General features: G+C 42.5%; 1 protein-coding gene across 5 annotated transcripts in view; it reads right to left on the reverse strand.

The window, feature by feature from the left end:
* The window catches only part of ca10a (carbonic anhydrase Xa), a 332,936-nt gene that overhangs the window by 255,259 nt on the left and 59,830 nt on the right, over positions 1 to 17,847 (reverse strand). For all 5 annotated transcript variants that reach the window (XM_055890535.1, XM_055890533.1, XM_055890532.1 and 2 more), the window contains exon 3: positions 16,403 to 16,477. In XM_055890535.1, coding sequence (XP_055746510.1) covers positions 16,403 to 16,477 — 75 coding nt within the window. The remainder of the gene's footprint in view (positions 1 to 16,402; positions 16,478 to 17,847) is intronic.

Consider the following 17,847-nt stretch of genomic DNA (forward strand, 5'->3'; position numbering starts at 1 on the left):
ATCTGACTAATTAAGTGATACTTTAGTCCCAGCGTAACCGAGATGAAATTCACTTCTGTGAAAGGACTTAACAAATGCATGTTATGTAATGTATCAAATCAAATTGTCAACCCAGCTCTTCTCATCCCTGAAATGAGAAATGATATCCAAATATACATCATTACTTAAAATCCCTGCTCACTCAAACACGTTCCCTAGCCCAACCCTCGTCATAATTTCTGAAGAGACTTGATCGGAGACTTGAGTTTCCTCCTCCATATGGACCGCGCTGTGATGTGTTCAGTATATGGGATTCTAGCTAATGAATAATAAGTGTTCGATATTAATCTGTAACGCAGAGACATTTCCTTTCTAACTCCGTTCAGAGGGTATTGAAGCTCTAGCTTACATGACAGCAGAGGAGATCCATCACCAGAGTGTAAAGAGAGAAAATGAACGTCGAGGAGGCACAGAGAGACAGATAAATAACTTGCGCAGGGCAAATGCAATTTAGCTGGGTGATGTGGAGGGTGTATAGAAGTGCTCTGATACTATTCTTGATTGAGTGCATGTTCAGTGATCTGCATATCAAACACGTTGATGGATCTACATACTGTAGGAGCGACGTAACGATTCGCAGGTACACACAACCGCCCCCGATTCAAATGTTTAAGATACAAGTGCATTGATCCGCGGACCCAAACCGATCCAAATGTAGAAGGCATTGGTCAGAAAATCATTTGAAACGTTAACAATTGCCGGAGTTCTCATATCACATTACTTTCTACCTTCCGTACATACCTCTCATCTTTTGTGACAACTGATGTATCCTCTCCTTCTGTGTCAAGCCGCATGTAACTGTGTTGACAGTCATTGATTTACAAGTCATTTTGCACGCCAAACAACCCCAGGCAATATCAGTAGCCATCAAACTGCGGACTGTGTCCAGCTTCGCTTGCTGACCAACACGAGGAAGGCGGCCTGTTTCTGATCTTGCACATCTGTGTGGCACCTTCAGCTTTCGAATGCTAAAATGTCTTGTGTGATATTAGGCTTTATTAAAATGGTGTTTTACCGGAATAAAAGTAAGCTACCGGAGACCCAACTCTCATCTAGCTGCTGATCTTACAAAATATTTGATTTTGATTGTTCAGGTTCACCATCAGCAATAGTGTTGCTTTAAACAATACGTGTATATAGTTATTTTTGGATACACAGGGTCAAGTTGATAATTTCATCACGAAGACAGCAATCACTTTTGCCAGGCACACTTTTGCCAAGCATGGCCGAAGCGAAAGAAGAGAAGATCACTCTGTAAAAACTTCCAAATGGTCAAAATCCTTTTGAGATGGGGGTGAAATCCAAATGTTACATTTTTGTCATTTAGCAGACGCTCTTATCCAGTTAGAGCGACTTACAGTTTGTGCATTAATCTTAAGATATCTAGGTGGTACAAACCACATATAACAGGCATAGAAAGTACATTTTCCCTTACTAAAGTAGCTATAGAGGTAGGGTTTTTGGAAGAGACCTGAAGTGGCAGAATGGAGTGCTTGGGTTGGGTTGTAGGGTTTGAGCACAGCCTGAAGGTAGGGAGGGGCAGTTCCTCTTGCTGTTCCGTAGGTAAGCACCATGGTCTTGTGGTGAAAGTGAGCTTCGACTGGAAGCCAGTGGAGTATGCGGATATAACAGATCTTGGGAAGGTTGAAAACCAGGCGGGCTGTAGCGTTCTGGATAAGTTGCAGGCTTTTGATGGCACAAGCGGGAAGACCAGCCAACAGCGAGTTGCAGTAGTCCAGACGGGAGTGGACAAGTGCCTGGATTAAACCTGCGCCGCTGTCACAACATCTGGAGTGGTGGGTGCGGAGTCAAACGCAGAGAGCAGAGGATACTGGGGAAACCTGTAACGGTTCTCCTCTTCCTCTTCATCCGAAGAGGAGGAGCATGGATTGAACCAAGACGCAGCGTTTGAATAAGACATGATTTTTAATTAAACAAAACAGAAAACACGAACGAACACTTGAAATTACAAAACAAATAAACGATGTAGACAGACCTGAACGACGAACTCACATGAAACACGAAGAACGCATGAACACGAAAACTGCCTACATAAAACGAACGAACAAACAAAACCGAAACAGTCCCATGTGGGGCAACGACATACACAGACACAGGAGACAACCACCCACAACAAACAATGTGAAACAACCTACCTTAATATGACTCTCAATTAGAGGAAACGCCAAACACCTGCCTCTAATTGAGAGCCATACCAGGCAACCCTTAAACAAACATAGAAACAGAAAACATAGACTGCCCACCCAAACTCACGTCCTGACCAACTAACACATACAAAAACTAACAGAAACAGGTCAGGAACGTGACAAAACCGGAATCTGATTTACGTTTCCAAAGCTAACGCCCAAAACATCAGGCGAAATAAATACAAAATTGTTCAACCCAACACAGGGCACAAACAGACAGGAACACTACACGCACAACCTGACTAACAGAAAACAAGCTGGCACAAAACAGGCGGGCCTAACAGTCCTGAATCAAAACAAAATAAGAGACAGGTGCAACCAATAAGACAAAACAAACAGAGAAGGAAAAGGGGATCGGTGGCGGCTAGTAGACCGGCCACGATGACTGCCGAGCGCCGCCCGGACAGGCAGGGGAGCCACCTTCGGTGGGAGTCGTGACAGCCGCTTCCTGTGTGAGGTTAGATGATATTGAAATGTTTGTCTTTTTGTTTATCTTAGTACAACGCGGCAGGGCATGCAACCGAAGCGCTTGGGTATCTGATATGGTGGGTCAGAGAGGAGAGAAGACGACCAGTTCTGGGGATTGTGAAGCGCTGTTCTGCCAAATACCTCGTGCCAAAAGTACATCCGACGAGGGAGCGCCGTCATTTCTGATGGATGGAGAGCTTACCACAATCTCAGGAATGAAGGTTATAACTATCTTACCGTCAACCATCGAGATCATTTTGTTGCCCTTATCACAAGTGCACATACCCAAAACATAGAAAGGCTCTGGTGTGTATGTAGGTCAAATGTTTGGAGACTTCGAGGCAACCGCACAGAGAATTTACTCAAAGATCACTTGGATGTGATTGATTGGACATACTGGCGAGGTGATCACCATAGAGACGGACAACTTGGTATTCTATTGCATGACATTAGGATGAAATGCCCTGTATGAAGAAGTTACAGCAGGTGTGACATGGTGGCAGAAGGTGAGACTGCCAAGGCATTCTTTTGTAAATGCACCTGAACTTTAGTCCAAACCCAGGATTCCACACAAGTGTGTGTGTGTGTGGGTGGGTGTGTGTGTGTGTGTGTGTGTGTGTGTGTGTGTGTGTGTGTGTGTGTGTGTGTGTGTGTGTGTGTGTGTGTGTGTGTGTGTGTGTGTGTGTGTGTGTGTGGGTGTGTGGGTGTGTGTGTGTGATTAACCAGCACTATTCAGTGTCTTCTGAAAGTATTCAGATCACTTCCACATTTTGTTACGTTAAAGCCTTATTCTAAAATTGATTAAATAAAACATTTTCATCAAGGCAAAGGGTGGCTACTTTGAAGAGTCTCAAATATATTTGATTTTTTTAACACCTTTTTGGTTACTACATGATTTCATGTGTTATTTTATAGTTTTGATGTCTTCACTATTATTCTACAATGTAGAAAATAGTAAAAATAAAAGAACAACCCTTGAATGAGTAGGTGTTCTTAAACGTTTGATCAATAGTGTAAGTATTCAGACCCTTTGCTATGAGACTTGAAATTAAGCTCAGGTGCATCCAGGTTCCACTGATCATCCATGAGATGTTTCTACAACTTGTTGGAGTCCACCTGTGGTAAATTCAATTGATTTGAATATGATTTGGAAAGGCACACAGCTGTCTATATAAGGTCCCACACTTGACAGTGAATGTCAGAGCAAAAACCATCTGGGGAAGGGTACCAAAAAATGTCTGGAGCATTGAAGGTCCCCAAGAACACAGGGTGGCTCCATCATTCTTAAATGGAAGAAGTTTGAGCAATCGGGGGAGAAGGGCCTTGGTCAGGGAGGTGACCAAGAACCCGATGGTCACTCTGATACAGCACTAGAGTTCCTCTGTGGAGATGGGAGAACCTTCCAGAAGGACAACCATCTCTGCAGCACTCCACCAATCAGGCCAGGGACTGGGAGACTAGTCAGGATTGAGGCAAAAATGAACAAAGCAAAGTACAGAGAGATCCTTGATGAAAACTACTCCAGAGTGCTCAGGACCTCAGACTGGGGTGAACATTCACCTTCCAACAGGACAATGGCCCTAAGCACACAGCCAAGACAACACAGGAGTGGCTTCGGGACAAGTTTCTGAATGTCCTTGTGTGGCCCAGCCAGATCCCAGACTTGAACCCGATAGAACATCTCTGGAGAGACCTGCAAATAGCTGTGCAGCAACGATCCCCATCCAACCTGACAGGGCTTGAGAGGATCTGCAGAGAGGAATGAGAGAAACTCCCCAAATACAGCTGTGCCAAGCTTGTAGAGTCATACCTTAGAATACTCGAGGCTGTTATCGCTGCCAAAGGTGCTTCAACAAAGTACTGAGTAGAGGTTCTGAATACACATGTAAATGTGATATTTCATTTTCTTTGTATATACATTTGCAGAATAAAAATAAATAATGTTTATGTCATTATGGGGTATTGTGTGTAGATTGATAAGAAAAAAATGTGTTTTAATCTGTTTTAGTATAAGGTAATGTAAGAAAATGTGGAAAAAGGCAAGTGGTCTGAATACTGTCGGAATGCACTGAATGTGTGTGGTTGGAGGGGAGTGGAGCAGATGCACACTAAACCAAAGTGATTCACAGTAATGCAATTTTCTATGTCTCTGTCTTTCCTATGATATTAGCCAGGCCGAAAAATTCCATGTTCGGAAAATATTGTACATAAAAAAAATATATATGTACGCAGGAGATATTTACTCTGTTTTGTTTCCACAAAAATGCAACTGTGATCCTTTACTTCAGAATACGTCACCTAATTTGGAGGAATAATTACCTTATTAAGGAGAAATATGTTTACATAGGAGAATAAGTGTCACGACTTCCGCCGAAGTTGGCTCCCCTGCCTGTTTGGGCGGTGCTCGGCGGTCGTCGTCACCGGCCTACTAGCCGCCACCAATCCCTTTTTCATTGTCTGTTGGTTGTGTCTTATTAGTTTCACCTGTGTCCTGTTATATGTGTTTGATGTGCGGGATTGTTTTGTGTTCCGTGTGTGTGTTTAGGTAGAGGTGTATTTTCTGGACTTGACACCCTGTGTTTTGGGTAGTCATATTTTCTGTCCGCGCCCTGTGTTGTTTGGGCTTGTCTTATCTTGTGCCATATTAAAGAGTACTTTTTCCCAGTGGAACTCTCTGCACCTGATTCCTTCCTCACCCACCTAGTCCCGCGTGACAATAAAGGAACCTGATTCCTTCCTCACCCACCTAGTCCCGCGTGACAATAAAGGAACCTGATTCCTTCCTCACCCACCTAGTCCCGCGTGACAATAATGGAACCTGATTCCTTCACCCACCTAGTCCCGCGTGACAATAAAGGAACCTTTATTTTTGTTTTGTTAGTGTACTCTGCACCTATCATTCCTTATTAAGACTCCAAATACAGTGTATGTTGCATGTTTAATTTACACCTTACTATTGATATGCTTTGGTTGTGGCAAATAAGGATGTAACTAATAAGAAACTAGTAATATATTAATTATAGTGTGAGAATAGGAAAACACTAAATAAAGTCCTTACAAATGCTACAAATTAGTGCCCCATATGTGTACCTTAAAATAAAGTCCTACCAGGTTTTTTATTTCATACATTCAGTATGGCTCATCTGAGGTGAGTCAGACGAGCCATACTGAATGTATGAAATAAAAAAAACTCAGATGAATAGTTAAGATTAAGTCACAACTAAGTTTACTAAACTAGCTAGTAAAGTAACTAGTTACTGCTGATGGTCTTCTGGAACGTCCTGTATAATAATAGTGGACTGCACGTTCTGTAGGTTTTGATTTGCTTCATGTTCTATGTTATTTAGATATTTCAGTAGCATAATAGCTGTTATAGCTGATAGTGGCTGATGTTTGAGCTACCAAAGTTATGATAGGCCCTAGTCAGAGCCAATGACATAATCAGGAAACGTTCTGTCCAGGCCTTTGGCCTGAGGAAAACTCCTGTCCCTAGTCATGTGAACCAGGCTAATCCTCCCTCTGCCCTATAAGATGACAGTGTGTGATTGACAGCTGGCCATGTCTTTACACCGGCTGTGGGATGGAGGGATTTGGAAAGGAGAGAAAACGGTCACTGGCCCTCACTGAAGGCGAACAGAGGATCATGTATCATATTTCCTGCCTGGAGGGTTTCCATCTCTCTAAAATCCCACTTTCCGGCTCCTTCATTCACCCATTCATCCTTCTATTAATTTTTCACTCTGATTCTCTCCACTATTTGATGCTCTATTCCATTACTCTCCTCTCATCCCACTTTTCTTCTACTTCTCTCCCCCACCCTCCTTTCACTTCTCTTATATCTTCTATGGTCAACTTAGATACTCCTTTTTCTCCTCAATCACCTTTACTTTCCTGGCCTGTCCTTACCATTCAATTACTCTCTTCCCACTTTTCTTCACCCCTCATCTCCTACTAGTGTTGCACGGTATACCGAAACTTCGGGACCGGCTAGAGCTAGCAATGAGTAAGTGGAGCTAGCAATGAGTAAGTGGAGCAGGCACGGTGCACTCGCACTATAAGGGGACATCGGATGCGCTGATAGACAGACTTGATCCTCTCTCAATCAGTACCAAACCACATGAAAAATGGTTTGGTACTAGAAGGTATGTTACTTTCGGTACTTCTATCAAACGTGTCTCAGGTCGTCTACTGATTGAGAGAGGATCAAGTCTGTCTATCAGCGCATCCGATGTCCCCGTATAGTGCGAGTGCACCGTGCCTGCTCCACTTACTCATTGCTAGCTCCACTTACTCATTGCTAGCTCTAGCCGGTCCCGAAGTTTCGGTATACCGTGCAACACTAGTAGGAGATGAGGGGAGAAGAAAAGTGGGAGGAACCACCGCACTTACCTGGAGTCTGGGATGCATCACCACTCATGCTGCACGGAATTTAACACACTTGAATAATGCAACACGACATGTCGAAATGAACAAACTGTTCATTACTGTTCGCAAAACAATGTCCATTACAGGCTAGAACACTTTACAATGCAAGAAGATACTGGTAGCTTCCAGCTTCGTAGGCTAACTTTCATTGCTAGCTTACAGCTGAAGCTAACATCAATTACTGCCCTAGTAAAGAGTTTGTGAGAATATGCAAAATATTGCAGATTTCAAAACTGGTTGTGACCAAAAACTTTGCGGATTCACTTCATCTCCCCCACTTGCCTCACATCTCTCCCAGTCAAGATCATCTTTGCTGAGCTTCTAACTGTGTGAATGACGTCATGGGTATTAAAGAGACAGCACACACTTTTATATAAGAAGATCAGTACAATAAAATAAGACCCAAATGGAAAGGAAACAGATTGTTTTTCATCTGTAGCCCCATGAAATCTGCCAAAACAAGCTCAATAACTCAATGCATGCACACACTCCTATTTAAAATGCATTCACCTGTATTGTGAATAGGCCTAGGCTACATCTTGATTCACCTTGTTTATCAATAGATTTACTATTCAAATAAATGATTAACATTATGTTGTTATGTAGTTAGATTGGTAAAAATTTGCCTTCCCCTCTATCTACTCTCCTCACACCTTTCCTCTCGTCATCACTCTCTCCTCTCCTTTCCACCCTCCATCTCCTTGCCCTTCCCTACATGCATACATATCAATCAGTAACTATCTGCGTGTGGGTTAATCAGAGGGATTTGTGTGTGTATCCCTCAGTAAAGTATGAAGAGAGACGGGGCTTAGGACTGACTTCTACCCCCATCTGTCTCCACCCTCTGTGGCCCTGTCTATCTGTGTGTGTGTGTGTGTGTGTGTGTGTGTGTGTGTGTGTGTGTGTGTGTGTGTGTGTGTGTGTGTGTGTGTGTGTGTGTGTGTGTGTGTGTGTGTGTGTGCCTGTGTGTGTGCATGTGTCTATAAGAGAAGTGAAAGGTCTGTGTGTGCAGGTGTCTATCCATTTCAGCTGTTTTGGACGTTGTGACTACCGTGGGTCTTACATAACCCAACACACATCATTGGATACAGGTATCACACAAAGTCTGGATTGATTGGCACAAACATAATCATTAGAGAGAAAGCAGCAGATATTGGTAGACAGGCTGAGACAGCATAGCAGAGTAGCAGGCAAGCTTAGCGCATAACAATCTCATACTGTATAATCCACAAAGATTCCTGCCTGCAATTGGATTCCATTGAGCTGGCAGAAAAAGCCACCATTACAGACAACCGGCTATTACCAAACGCTACAAATCATGTAACTCTACGCTTACAGACACACATTTAAGTAGAAAATGTATAGTTGGAGGTGTACCTGTCGATTTATTTCAAGGCCTACCTTTAAACTCAGTGCCTCTTTGCTTGACATCATGGGAAAATCCAAAGAAATCAGCCAAGACCTCAGAAAAACTAATCTGGTTCATTCTTGGGAGCAATTTCCAAACGCGTTAAGGTACCACGTTCATCTGTACAAACATTAAAGGGTATTTCTTTATTTTTAATGTCTTTATTGTATACATTGTAGAATAATAGTGAAGACATCAAAACTATGACACATATGGAATCATGTAGTAACCAAAAAAAAGTGTTAAAAAAATCAAAATCTATTTTATATTTGAGATTCTTCAAAGTAGCCACCCTTTGCCTTGATGACAGCTTTGTACACTCTAGGCATTCTCTCAACCAGCTTCATGAGGTCATCTGGAATGCATTTCAATTAACAGGTGTGTGTAACGATACTCTAAATCCTCCTCCTCCTCAGACGAGGAGAGGAGAGAGGGATCTGAAGACCAATATGCAGCGAGGTATGATGACATGATTTATTGATTTAAACAAGACACGACATAGACAGAAAACGAACTATACTTGAATAACTACAAAACAACAAACGACGTAGACGCACCTGAACATAAGAACTTACGTATAACGAAGAACGCATGAAAACAGGAACAGACTACATAAACCGAACAAACAAAACCGAAACAGTCCCATGTGGCGTAACATCACACAGACACAGGAGACAACCACCCACAAACAAACAGTGTGAAAACACCTACCTTAATATGGCTCTCAATCAGAGGAAATGAAAACCACCTGCCTCTAATTGAGAGCCATATCAGGTCACCCTTAAACCAACATAGAAACAGAAAACATAGACTGCCCACCCAAACTCACGTCCTGACCAGCTAACACATACACAAACTAACAGAAAACAGGTCAGGAACGTGACAGTGTGCTTTGTTAAAAGTTAAAACCTTTTTAATGCGTTTCAGTTGTGTTGTGACATGGTCGGGGTGGTATACAGAAGACAGCCCTATTTGGTAAAAGACCAAGTCCATATTATGGCAAGAACAGCTCAATTAAGCAAAGAGAAACGACAGTCCATCATTACTTTAAGACATGAACGTCAGTCAATCTGGAAAATGTGAAGAACTTTGAAAGTTTCTTCAAGTGCAGTCACAAAAACCGTCAAGCGCTATCATTTACATTTACATTTAAGTCATTTAGCAGACGCTCTTATCCAGAGCGACTTACAAATTGGTGCATTCACCTAATGACATCCAGTGGAACAGCCACTTTACAATAGTGCATCTAAATCTTTTAAGGGGGGGGGGGGGGCAGGAGGATTGCTTTATCCTATCCTAGGTATTCCTTGAAGAGGTATTCCTTGAAGAGGCTATGATGAAACTGTCTCTCATGAGGACCGCCACAGGAATGGACGACCCAGAGTTACCTCTGCTGCAGAGGATACGTTCATTAGAGTTAATTGCACATCAGATTGCAGCCCAAATAAATGCTTCACAGAGTTCAAGTAACAGACACATCTCAACATCAACTGTTCAGAGGAGACTGTCTGAATCAGGCCAGGTCAAATTGCTGCAAAGAACCTTACAGATAATTAATGGTATATGTGGGGTACAGAGATGAGGTAGTCATTAAAAATCATGTTAAACACTATTATTTCGCACAGAGTGAGTCCATGCAACGTATTACTTGACTTGTTAAGCAATTTTTTTTTGACTTGCCATAACAAAGGGGTTAAATACATGTTGACTCAAGCCATTTCAGCTTTTCATTTTTTATTCATTTGTAAAAATGTCTAAATACATGATTCCACTGACATTATGGGCTATTGTGTGTAGGCCAGTGACACAAAACGTCAATGTAATCAATTTTAAATGCAGGTTGTTACGCAACAAAATGTTGAAACAGTCAAGGGGTGTGAATACTTTCTGAAGGCACTGTAGATTAATAGTGAATCATAGGTCTAATGAATGTAATTTACCCAATATTATGGCCATAGATGAGCAAATTACCCTGACATTTTAAAACAGTTAAGATGTCCTTGTAAAAGTATTGCATGCTCTGCGTCTCAGATAAGGTTTTGCATAAGTACTGGAAGATTATCTTCTGTTATTTAATTAATATGGTGTTTCATTTTTTAAAGAAATTGAATATAGAATAGAAGATATACTATGTGTTATTTTAGTTGTTCAACCAGTCAACATATTGTTCAATGGAAAAAAAAAATAATAAAGCCCAGTGGTTATTCTGTTATTCTGTGTAAGCTAACACGCTTTCTTTTCTCTGCCGTGGTATAATTTTGGCATTGAGTATCATTCCAGTAACGAGTATCGTGACACTAAACCTGGTATCGGTATTGAAGTAAAAATTCTGGTATCGTAACAACACTACTAATCACAATGCAAAACCCCAATCTACTGCTCCAATCACAATGCAAAACCCCATCTACTGCTCCAATCACAATGCAAAACACCATCTACTGCTCCAATCACAATGCAAAACACCATCTACTGCTCCAATCACAATGCAAAACCCCATCTACTGATCCAATCACAATGCAAAACCCCATCTACTGCTCCAATCACAATGAAAAACACCATCTACTGCTCCAATCACAATGCAAAACACCATCTACTGCTCCAATCACAATGCAAAACCAAATCTACTGCTCCAATCACAATGCAAAACCCCATCTACTGCTCCAATCACAATGCAAAACACCATCTACTGATCCAATCACAATGCAAAACCCCATCTACTGCTCCAATCACAATGCAAAACACCATCTACTGCTCCAATCACAATGCAAAACACCATCTACTGATCCAATCACAATGCAAAACACCATCTACTGCTCCAATCACAATGCAAAACACCATCTACTGATCCAATCACAATGCAAAACACCATTTACTGCTCCAATCACAATGCAAAACACCATCTACTGATCCAATCACAATGCAAAACACCATCTACTGCTCCAATCACAATGCAAAACACCATCTACTGATCCAATCACAATGCAAAACACCATCTACGGCTCCAATCACAATGCAAAACCCCAACTACTGCTCCAATCACAATGCAAAACACCATCTACTGATCCAATCACAATGCAAAACACCATCTACTGCTCCAATCACAATGCAAAACACCATCTACTGATCCAATCACAATGCAAAACACCATTTACTGCTCCAATCACAATGCAAAACACCATCTACTGATCCAATCACAATGCAAAACACCATCTACTGCTCCAATCACAATGCAGAACACGAGCTACTGCTCCAATCACAATGCAAAACCCAATCTACTGCTCCAATCACAATGCAAAACACCATCTACTGCTCCAATCACAATGCAAAACCCCATCTACTGCTCCAATCACAATGCAAAACACCATCTACTGCTCCAATCACAATGCAAAACCCCATCTACTGCTCCAATCACAATGCAAAACACCATCTACTGCTCCAATCACAATGCAAAACCCAATCTACTGCTCCAATCACAATGCAAAACACCATCTACTGCTCCAATCACAATGCAAAACCCCATCTACTGCTCCAATCACAATGCAAAACCCCATCTACTGCTCCAATCACAATGCAAAACCCAATCTACTGCTCCAATCACAATGCAAAACCCCATCTACTGATCCAATCACAATGCAAAACCCCATCTACTGCTCCAATCACAATGCAAAACCCCATCTACTGCTCCAATCACAATGCAAAACCCCATCTACTGCTCCAATCACAATGCAAAACCCCATCTACTGCTCCAATCACAATGCAAAACCCCATCTACTGATCCAATCAAAACAGCCCACATTGTTCCTGCAACAGCCCCTAACAGTGTTTCATCACTAAGGATCTTTAATGCACATTGTCCCTTTGCTAGTCCATCTAGTGCCTGTGTAGCAGAAAGAATCTGGCAAAGTGCTATAGGATATCAATTTCCCCCCAATAAAGTGCAGGTTGCAAAGCTGCCGCGCCCTCGTGGATCGTCTCTGTGTTGTTTAATTGAGTTTCGATCAGAGACTGTTACTCGGAGAAGCACTCACTATCTGCCAGACACACACACTTACATAATATATATATATGTTATATATATATAAACATATATAACAATTAGCGGGCGGCCAGTGATTTTGAAAGGGCTTAAAGGGCAATTCCACCGCTTTTCAACCTCATTTCATTATCTCCAGCACAATACCAGTGTCTACATATGTGAAAACGGTGCATTTCATCTACCTGATGACATCATCAAAAGTTCAAACATTTAAAAACAGTGATTTAAAACAACACTATGGGATTCGCAGTGAAGTGGGGAGCAAGAAAATGACTAAGACTAAAACTCATGGCAGGTTATGAAATTCACTGTTTTTGAAACTTTTAATCCACAGCAGCATTGTTTTGGACCTTTCTTCGTATGTTTTTAACCGCAGATCATAGAAACGCATTGTTTTCACATAAGTAGACACTGGGTTGGTGCTCGAGATGATGAATATGAGGTTGAAACGTGTCGGAATTGCCCTTTAACTGGAGAATTAAGTTAAAAGGCTTTAAAGGGATTTTCAGGAAGCCGGGTTTTGGGAAACGGTAGCTCAGAAACCTGTAATTGGTGAATCCTCCTTGTCTCTGAGTACCGAGACTCAAGTAAGGCTGAAGAAACCTTTCATTTGTTAATCAATCCCCTCTTTTCAAAGAAAACTAACTCTTATACTATTATTATTCGAAACAGAAGCGTGGATATTAAATCCGACTTTTAGAGAGAAGGGAATGAAGAATTGAAAGTGCTATAGTTAACTGTGTAAACAAAGATGACAGAGTTTGACGCTTCAACAACGGACCATACTGATTGTCTGTTTCTGTCTGATTATATCTCATATTTGATCTTTTTCAGATCAAGAGTCTTCCATGACTTGTTATCATTTAAGCAGCGGAGCAGTAATTCGGGAAAGACTTTCACTGCAGCAAAGCTGGTGCTACATCTGGGGTACATAGTAACACTGTAGCAAATGCAGAGTAGGAAAAAGAAGATGGATTCCATTGTTTCCCTTCATGGACCTTAAAGATGTAATAGCACTGAATTGGTGAAAGCTGCTTACACATGTCTAGTTCATAGTTGTACGGTTGTTATAATTGCCTCTCCTCATCTCTTCCTCTTTATCTCTATCTCTCCATCTCCCACCCTCGTCTCTTCCTCTCACCCCCCTCTTTCTCGTTCTGCCCCACCCCCCACTCTCTCTCTCGCTCCCGGTCCTCTCCATCTCCACTCTCTCTCATTAGTCCAGTGCCTGTCATGGATAGGATCTGTGCAGGAGCACACAGTCCAACACTTCACACCAGAGAACCATCAGTTGCCTACCAGCTACACATCAGAGAGACAACCAGCAGCTAGCCAGGCCAGCCGAGTCACATCCCTCTCTCCTATCTACCCCGCATCTCGCTCCAGTGGCACAGGACAGAGAAGGGATATTTTAAAGAGCTAGAAGGCGGAGAAAGAGAGAGGGGGGAAAGAAGATAAAAAGTGGAGGAAGAGAGAGAAAAAGAAGAGAAATTGGACAAAAAGAAACTGAGATTTCTGAAATCATAGTCATTTCGGTTAAGGGAAGGGAGTGAGTGTTAACCAGTCACTTTCATGCAACCCCCTTTTTCGCCCTCTATACACCACATGTTCATTTTGACACCTCTGTCTGGCTGAACAGCATGCTACCTGTTCCACATCAAGCTTTCTTCATCCCCGCATGACAATTCAAGATGGTTCAACCACTGCTTTGGATCCTGCCAAGTCCCCCTCTCTACCTCCATCCCTCCCTAATCCTAGCTCACAGCAACCAGCCATTCCTCACAGGCTTTATCTCCTCTAAAATAATCTTTCAGCAGGATCAACAAGAAATTCTGCTGAAATGGGATAAAGAGAATAGAGGGAAAAAATTATGTAAAAACACAACAATAATAAAAAGCAAAATCCACATCCGGGCCGGGCTTCCTGGAATGACCCCAGATGATGCTCAAAGCTGATGATCTCAAATGACCTTTAACTCCATACTGTGCCAATAAGAGCTGCTTCTCAATGCTCTCTGAAGAGATGACTGTACACTGAATGACTAGGATGGTTAGTGACCTGAGCTAAGGTTAGTTTTGTATTCCCCCCCTCTGATAGTTAGTATTAGGATCTAGAGAGAATGAGCTGATCCTAGATCTGTGGCTGGGAGAATCGTCTCCCCAGAGCAGATTAAAAGGAGGCATATACTAATGGTCCTCGTTGACCTTTGGGAAATACTAAAGTTAATTGGGGTAGCTCAGAAAGGGCACATTATATTGCAAAGGTCAGTTATGTGACATAAGGCTACGAAATGGGATCACGTTAGCTTTTACAAATATCCTACCGTACAGCAATGTTTGAAAATTCCGGTCCGGGGGAGTGGACCCATCAGAGTGCGCATTTTTGTAACAGCCCAGCACTAGCAAACCTCAAATCAAATCAAATGTTATTGGTCACATACACATATTTAGCAGATGTTATTGCGAGTGTAGCGGAATACCTGAAGTAACTAATCAATGAATAATCATCAACAGAATCAGAGAGCTGGGTTTAAAAAAACTAAACAAACCAAATACAATGAGCACCCTGTGAATTCCCAGGACCAGGACATCTTGCAGTTGGTTATGAGTAGACATAGATGGGGGATATCTCCAGGCCCTAGACATGATTTGTAATAAAGAAAGGGCCTGAGGAATTAGTCAAACCAAATCCTAATACAACATGTTAATAGCTACCCTTTTATCCATGAAAATAGTTGAAAATGTACAATAATATCCATAACAACACTACCTACCGACTCCCCACAGTCTCCCTGTGGTCCTAGTTCCAACTACCACAGTGCCTTATCAACCGATTCAGGATTATCACACCCTAGCTCAGTAATGTCACTTCCTTCGCACGGGGTAAAGTTTCCTCCTTTATCGGCTACTATCAGCTCCTCTCTGGCAGAGACCTGAGAGAGTAGGGGGTAAAACGTCTGATTCCCGTACCTCCTCCCCTCACTGGCACAGGGGGATCACGACTAGTGTATTAGCGGTGACGGCTGCTGTTGAGCGGCTAGTGGTGCAGGAAGGCCTGCGTGGACAGGGGCGCTGACATTATATTGGAGATAAAGCATTGCAATGACGATGTGTCTCTGACAAACAGACACGCGCGCTTACACACATACGTGCACGCACACACACAGCGCTCCTCAGTCGCTGACAGTTGATTCTCAGCTGTTATTTTGTGTGACATATACACATATACAACTGCAGGTGTAATAAAAAAGCATGCAAATGCGCACACACACACACACACACACACACACACACACACACACACACACACACATTCATATAAAATAACACATCCGCATGCTTTAATAAAAGGCATGCATTAACACCACACACACACACACACACACACACACACACACACACACACACACACACACACACACACACACACACACACACACACACACACACACACACACACACACACACACACACACACACACACACACACACACACACCTGCAGGCATCATCGAAAGCACTCAACAGCTCAGCAGCAGAAAAGTACAATCTTAGGAAATAATTGGGCTGACGGGTACACATAGAGGGAAATTAACAAGGTAGAAAGAAAGGCCCTTGTACACCTGCCAGTCAATCAGCAACAAAACAACGTGAACTACATGACAAAGGCAACGGGTGTCTTGTAAGCATTAAAAACAGAGCCTGTGGCAAGGTAGTCTGTCGAGCTATGAAATAGAAAATATGCAATGTTCTTCACACTTCACATTAAAACAATCAACCTTACAGAAAATAAACTTACAGTGCAGCATAAGGATTCTTACCTGGTACAAAACTCCCCTGAACAACCTCCTTGTACGCCCACCATCCCTCGTGTATTTTAGGTACATTTGGCTGAGCTGTCGGAGAGGAAAGAAACAGAGGACATGCATGTCAATCAGATGTATGTTAATTTTAGACAAGAGAGACAACACCCGCTGTGTTCACATCACTGACTCTACTCCTTCATGTAAATGTTCTATTTTGATCCGCATCCTTTCCAGCCAACCTCTCTAACCTTTTCAGGAAGAGGCCTTGGCAAACAAACACTCCCTGAAGACAGGCAGAGAACAAACAGAACACGAGATTTGAAATCCTACACACAAGTGCACGTACACATAACACATACTGGTACGTATACAAGTGTAAGTACACGCACACACACACCTTCCTCGGGCATTAGTCTGGAAATGCATTCTGTTATGTTGTGTGCAGTAAAAAGCCCAGATTAGAGGAGGGCTGGACTTTATAATTGAGGTGAATAGGTAAAGGTCCCGCTAAAAAGGGAGGGTTGGGACCCAGAATTACCAGAAGAGCTTTGGGGATATTGCTTTTTACACCTCAACTTGTTTTGTTCATTCGGTTGCACTGGGAAGCACGGCTTAATGGAGGGGCTAGAGGTTGCCTTGCCTTACCTCTGCGTAATGGAAGTACGGGGCGGTGGGTGGTTCTTATACCCCCTTCGAAGAGTGGTCTAGCCTACCGCTAGACTAGGTGCAGGAGACTGGTTCAATTACATAGAGAGGATGGACACAGGAGTGCAAAAACCTTATTTTCTCCCAGGCAATCAGCTGGACAATCAACAGCTACCCGTCTGGCAGAAAGTCTGAATTTTTACCTCCCTGCGGGTGTCGAACAGCATACGGCCCCCAAAAATGGATCTTAACCATCCTGACTGGCCGCTGACTGGTTTCTCCAAATGATAGATTGCTTTTCCCCTTCCGATGTAAAATGAAATGGAAGTAAACACTACCCTTGATGCCAGAGTCACTGAACATTGCAATACAGGCACTTAGGTGAACGATAGTGAGTCAGTGTTTCCCCTATTATAACCTATTATACCCTATTATAACCGACATGTCCGTGTTGCCTCTCGGAAATATAATTAGTTTTACTCTCCATTTAGTCACCACCAAAAACCCATCATGGGACAGCAACACAATTGCAGTGTAAAGAGTTCGGGCAAAATTGAATTGTTTCAGATAGCAATTGAACAATGGCTATCCGGCTCAAAGGACCAATCCTTCCAATTCTTCCATAGCTATAACTACACCATTGCAGTGAATTCAACACGTTATAAGGTGTAAACAAGAGTCTCCTCCACTGTTCCATAGGTGTCTCGACAGGGAGACCTTCCACAGTCAGGGGTAAGAACCAGTAACGTGGCATCCTGTGTATGTGTCAATGCATGTGTGTGTGGGTCTAGGGATCCTAGTAATAAATAAGGAGG

Source organism: Salvelinus fontinalis, chromosome 30 (assembly GCF_029448725.1).
Source record: "Salvelinus fontinalis isolate EN_2023a chromosome 30, ASM2944872v1, whole genome shotgun sequence".
Lineage (NCBI taxonomy): Eukaryota > Metazoa > Chordata > Actinopteri > Salmoniformes > Salmonidae > Salvelinus > Salvelinus fontinalis.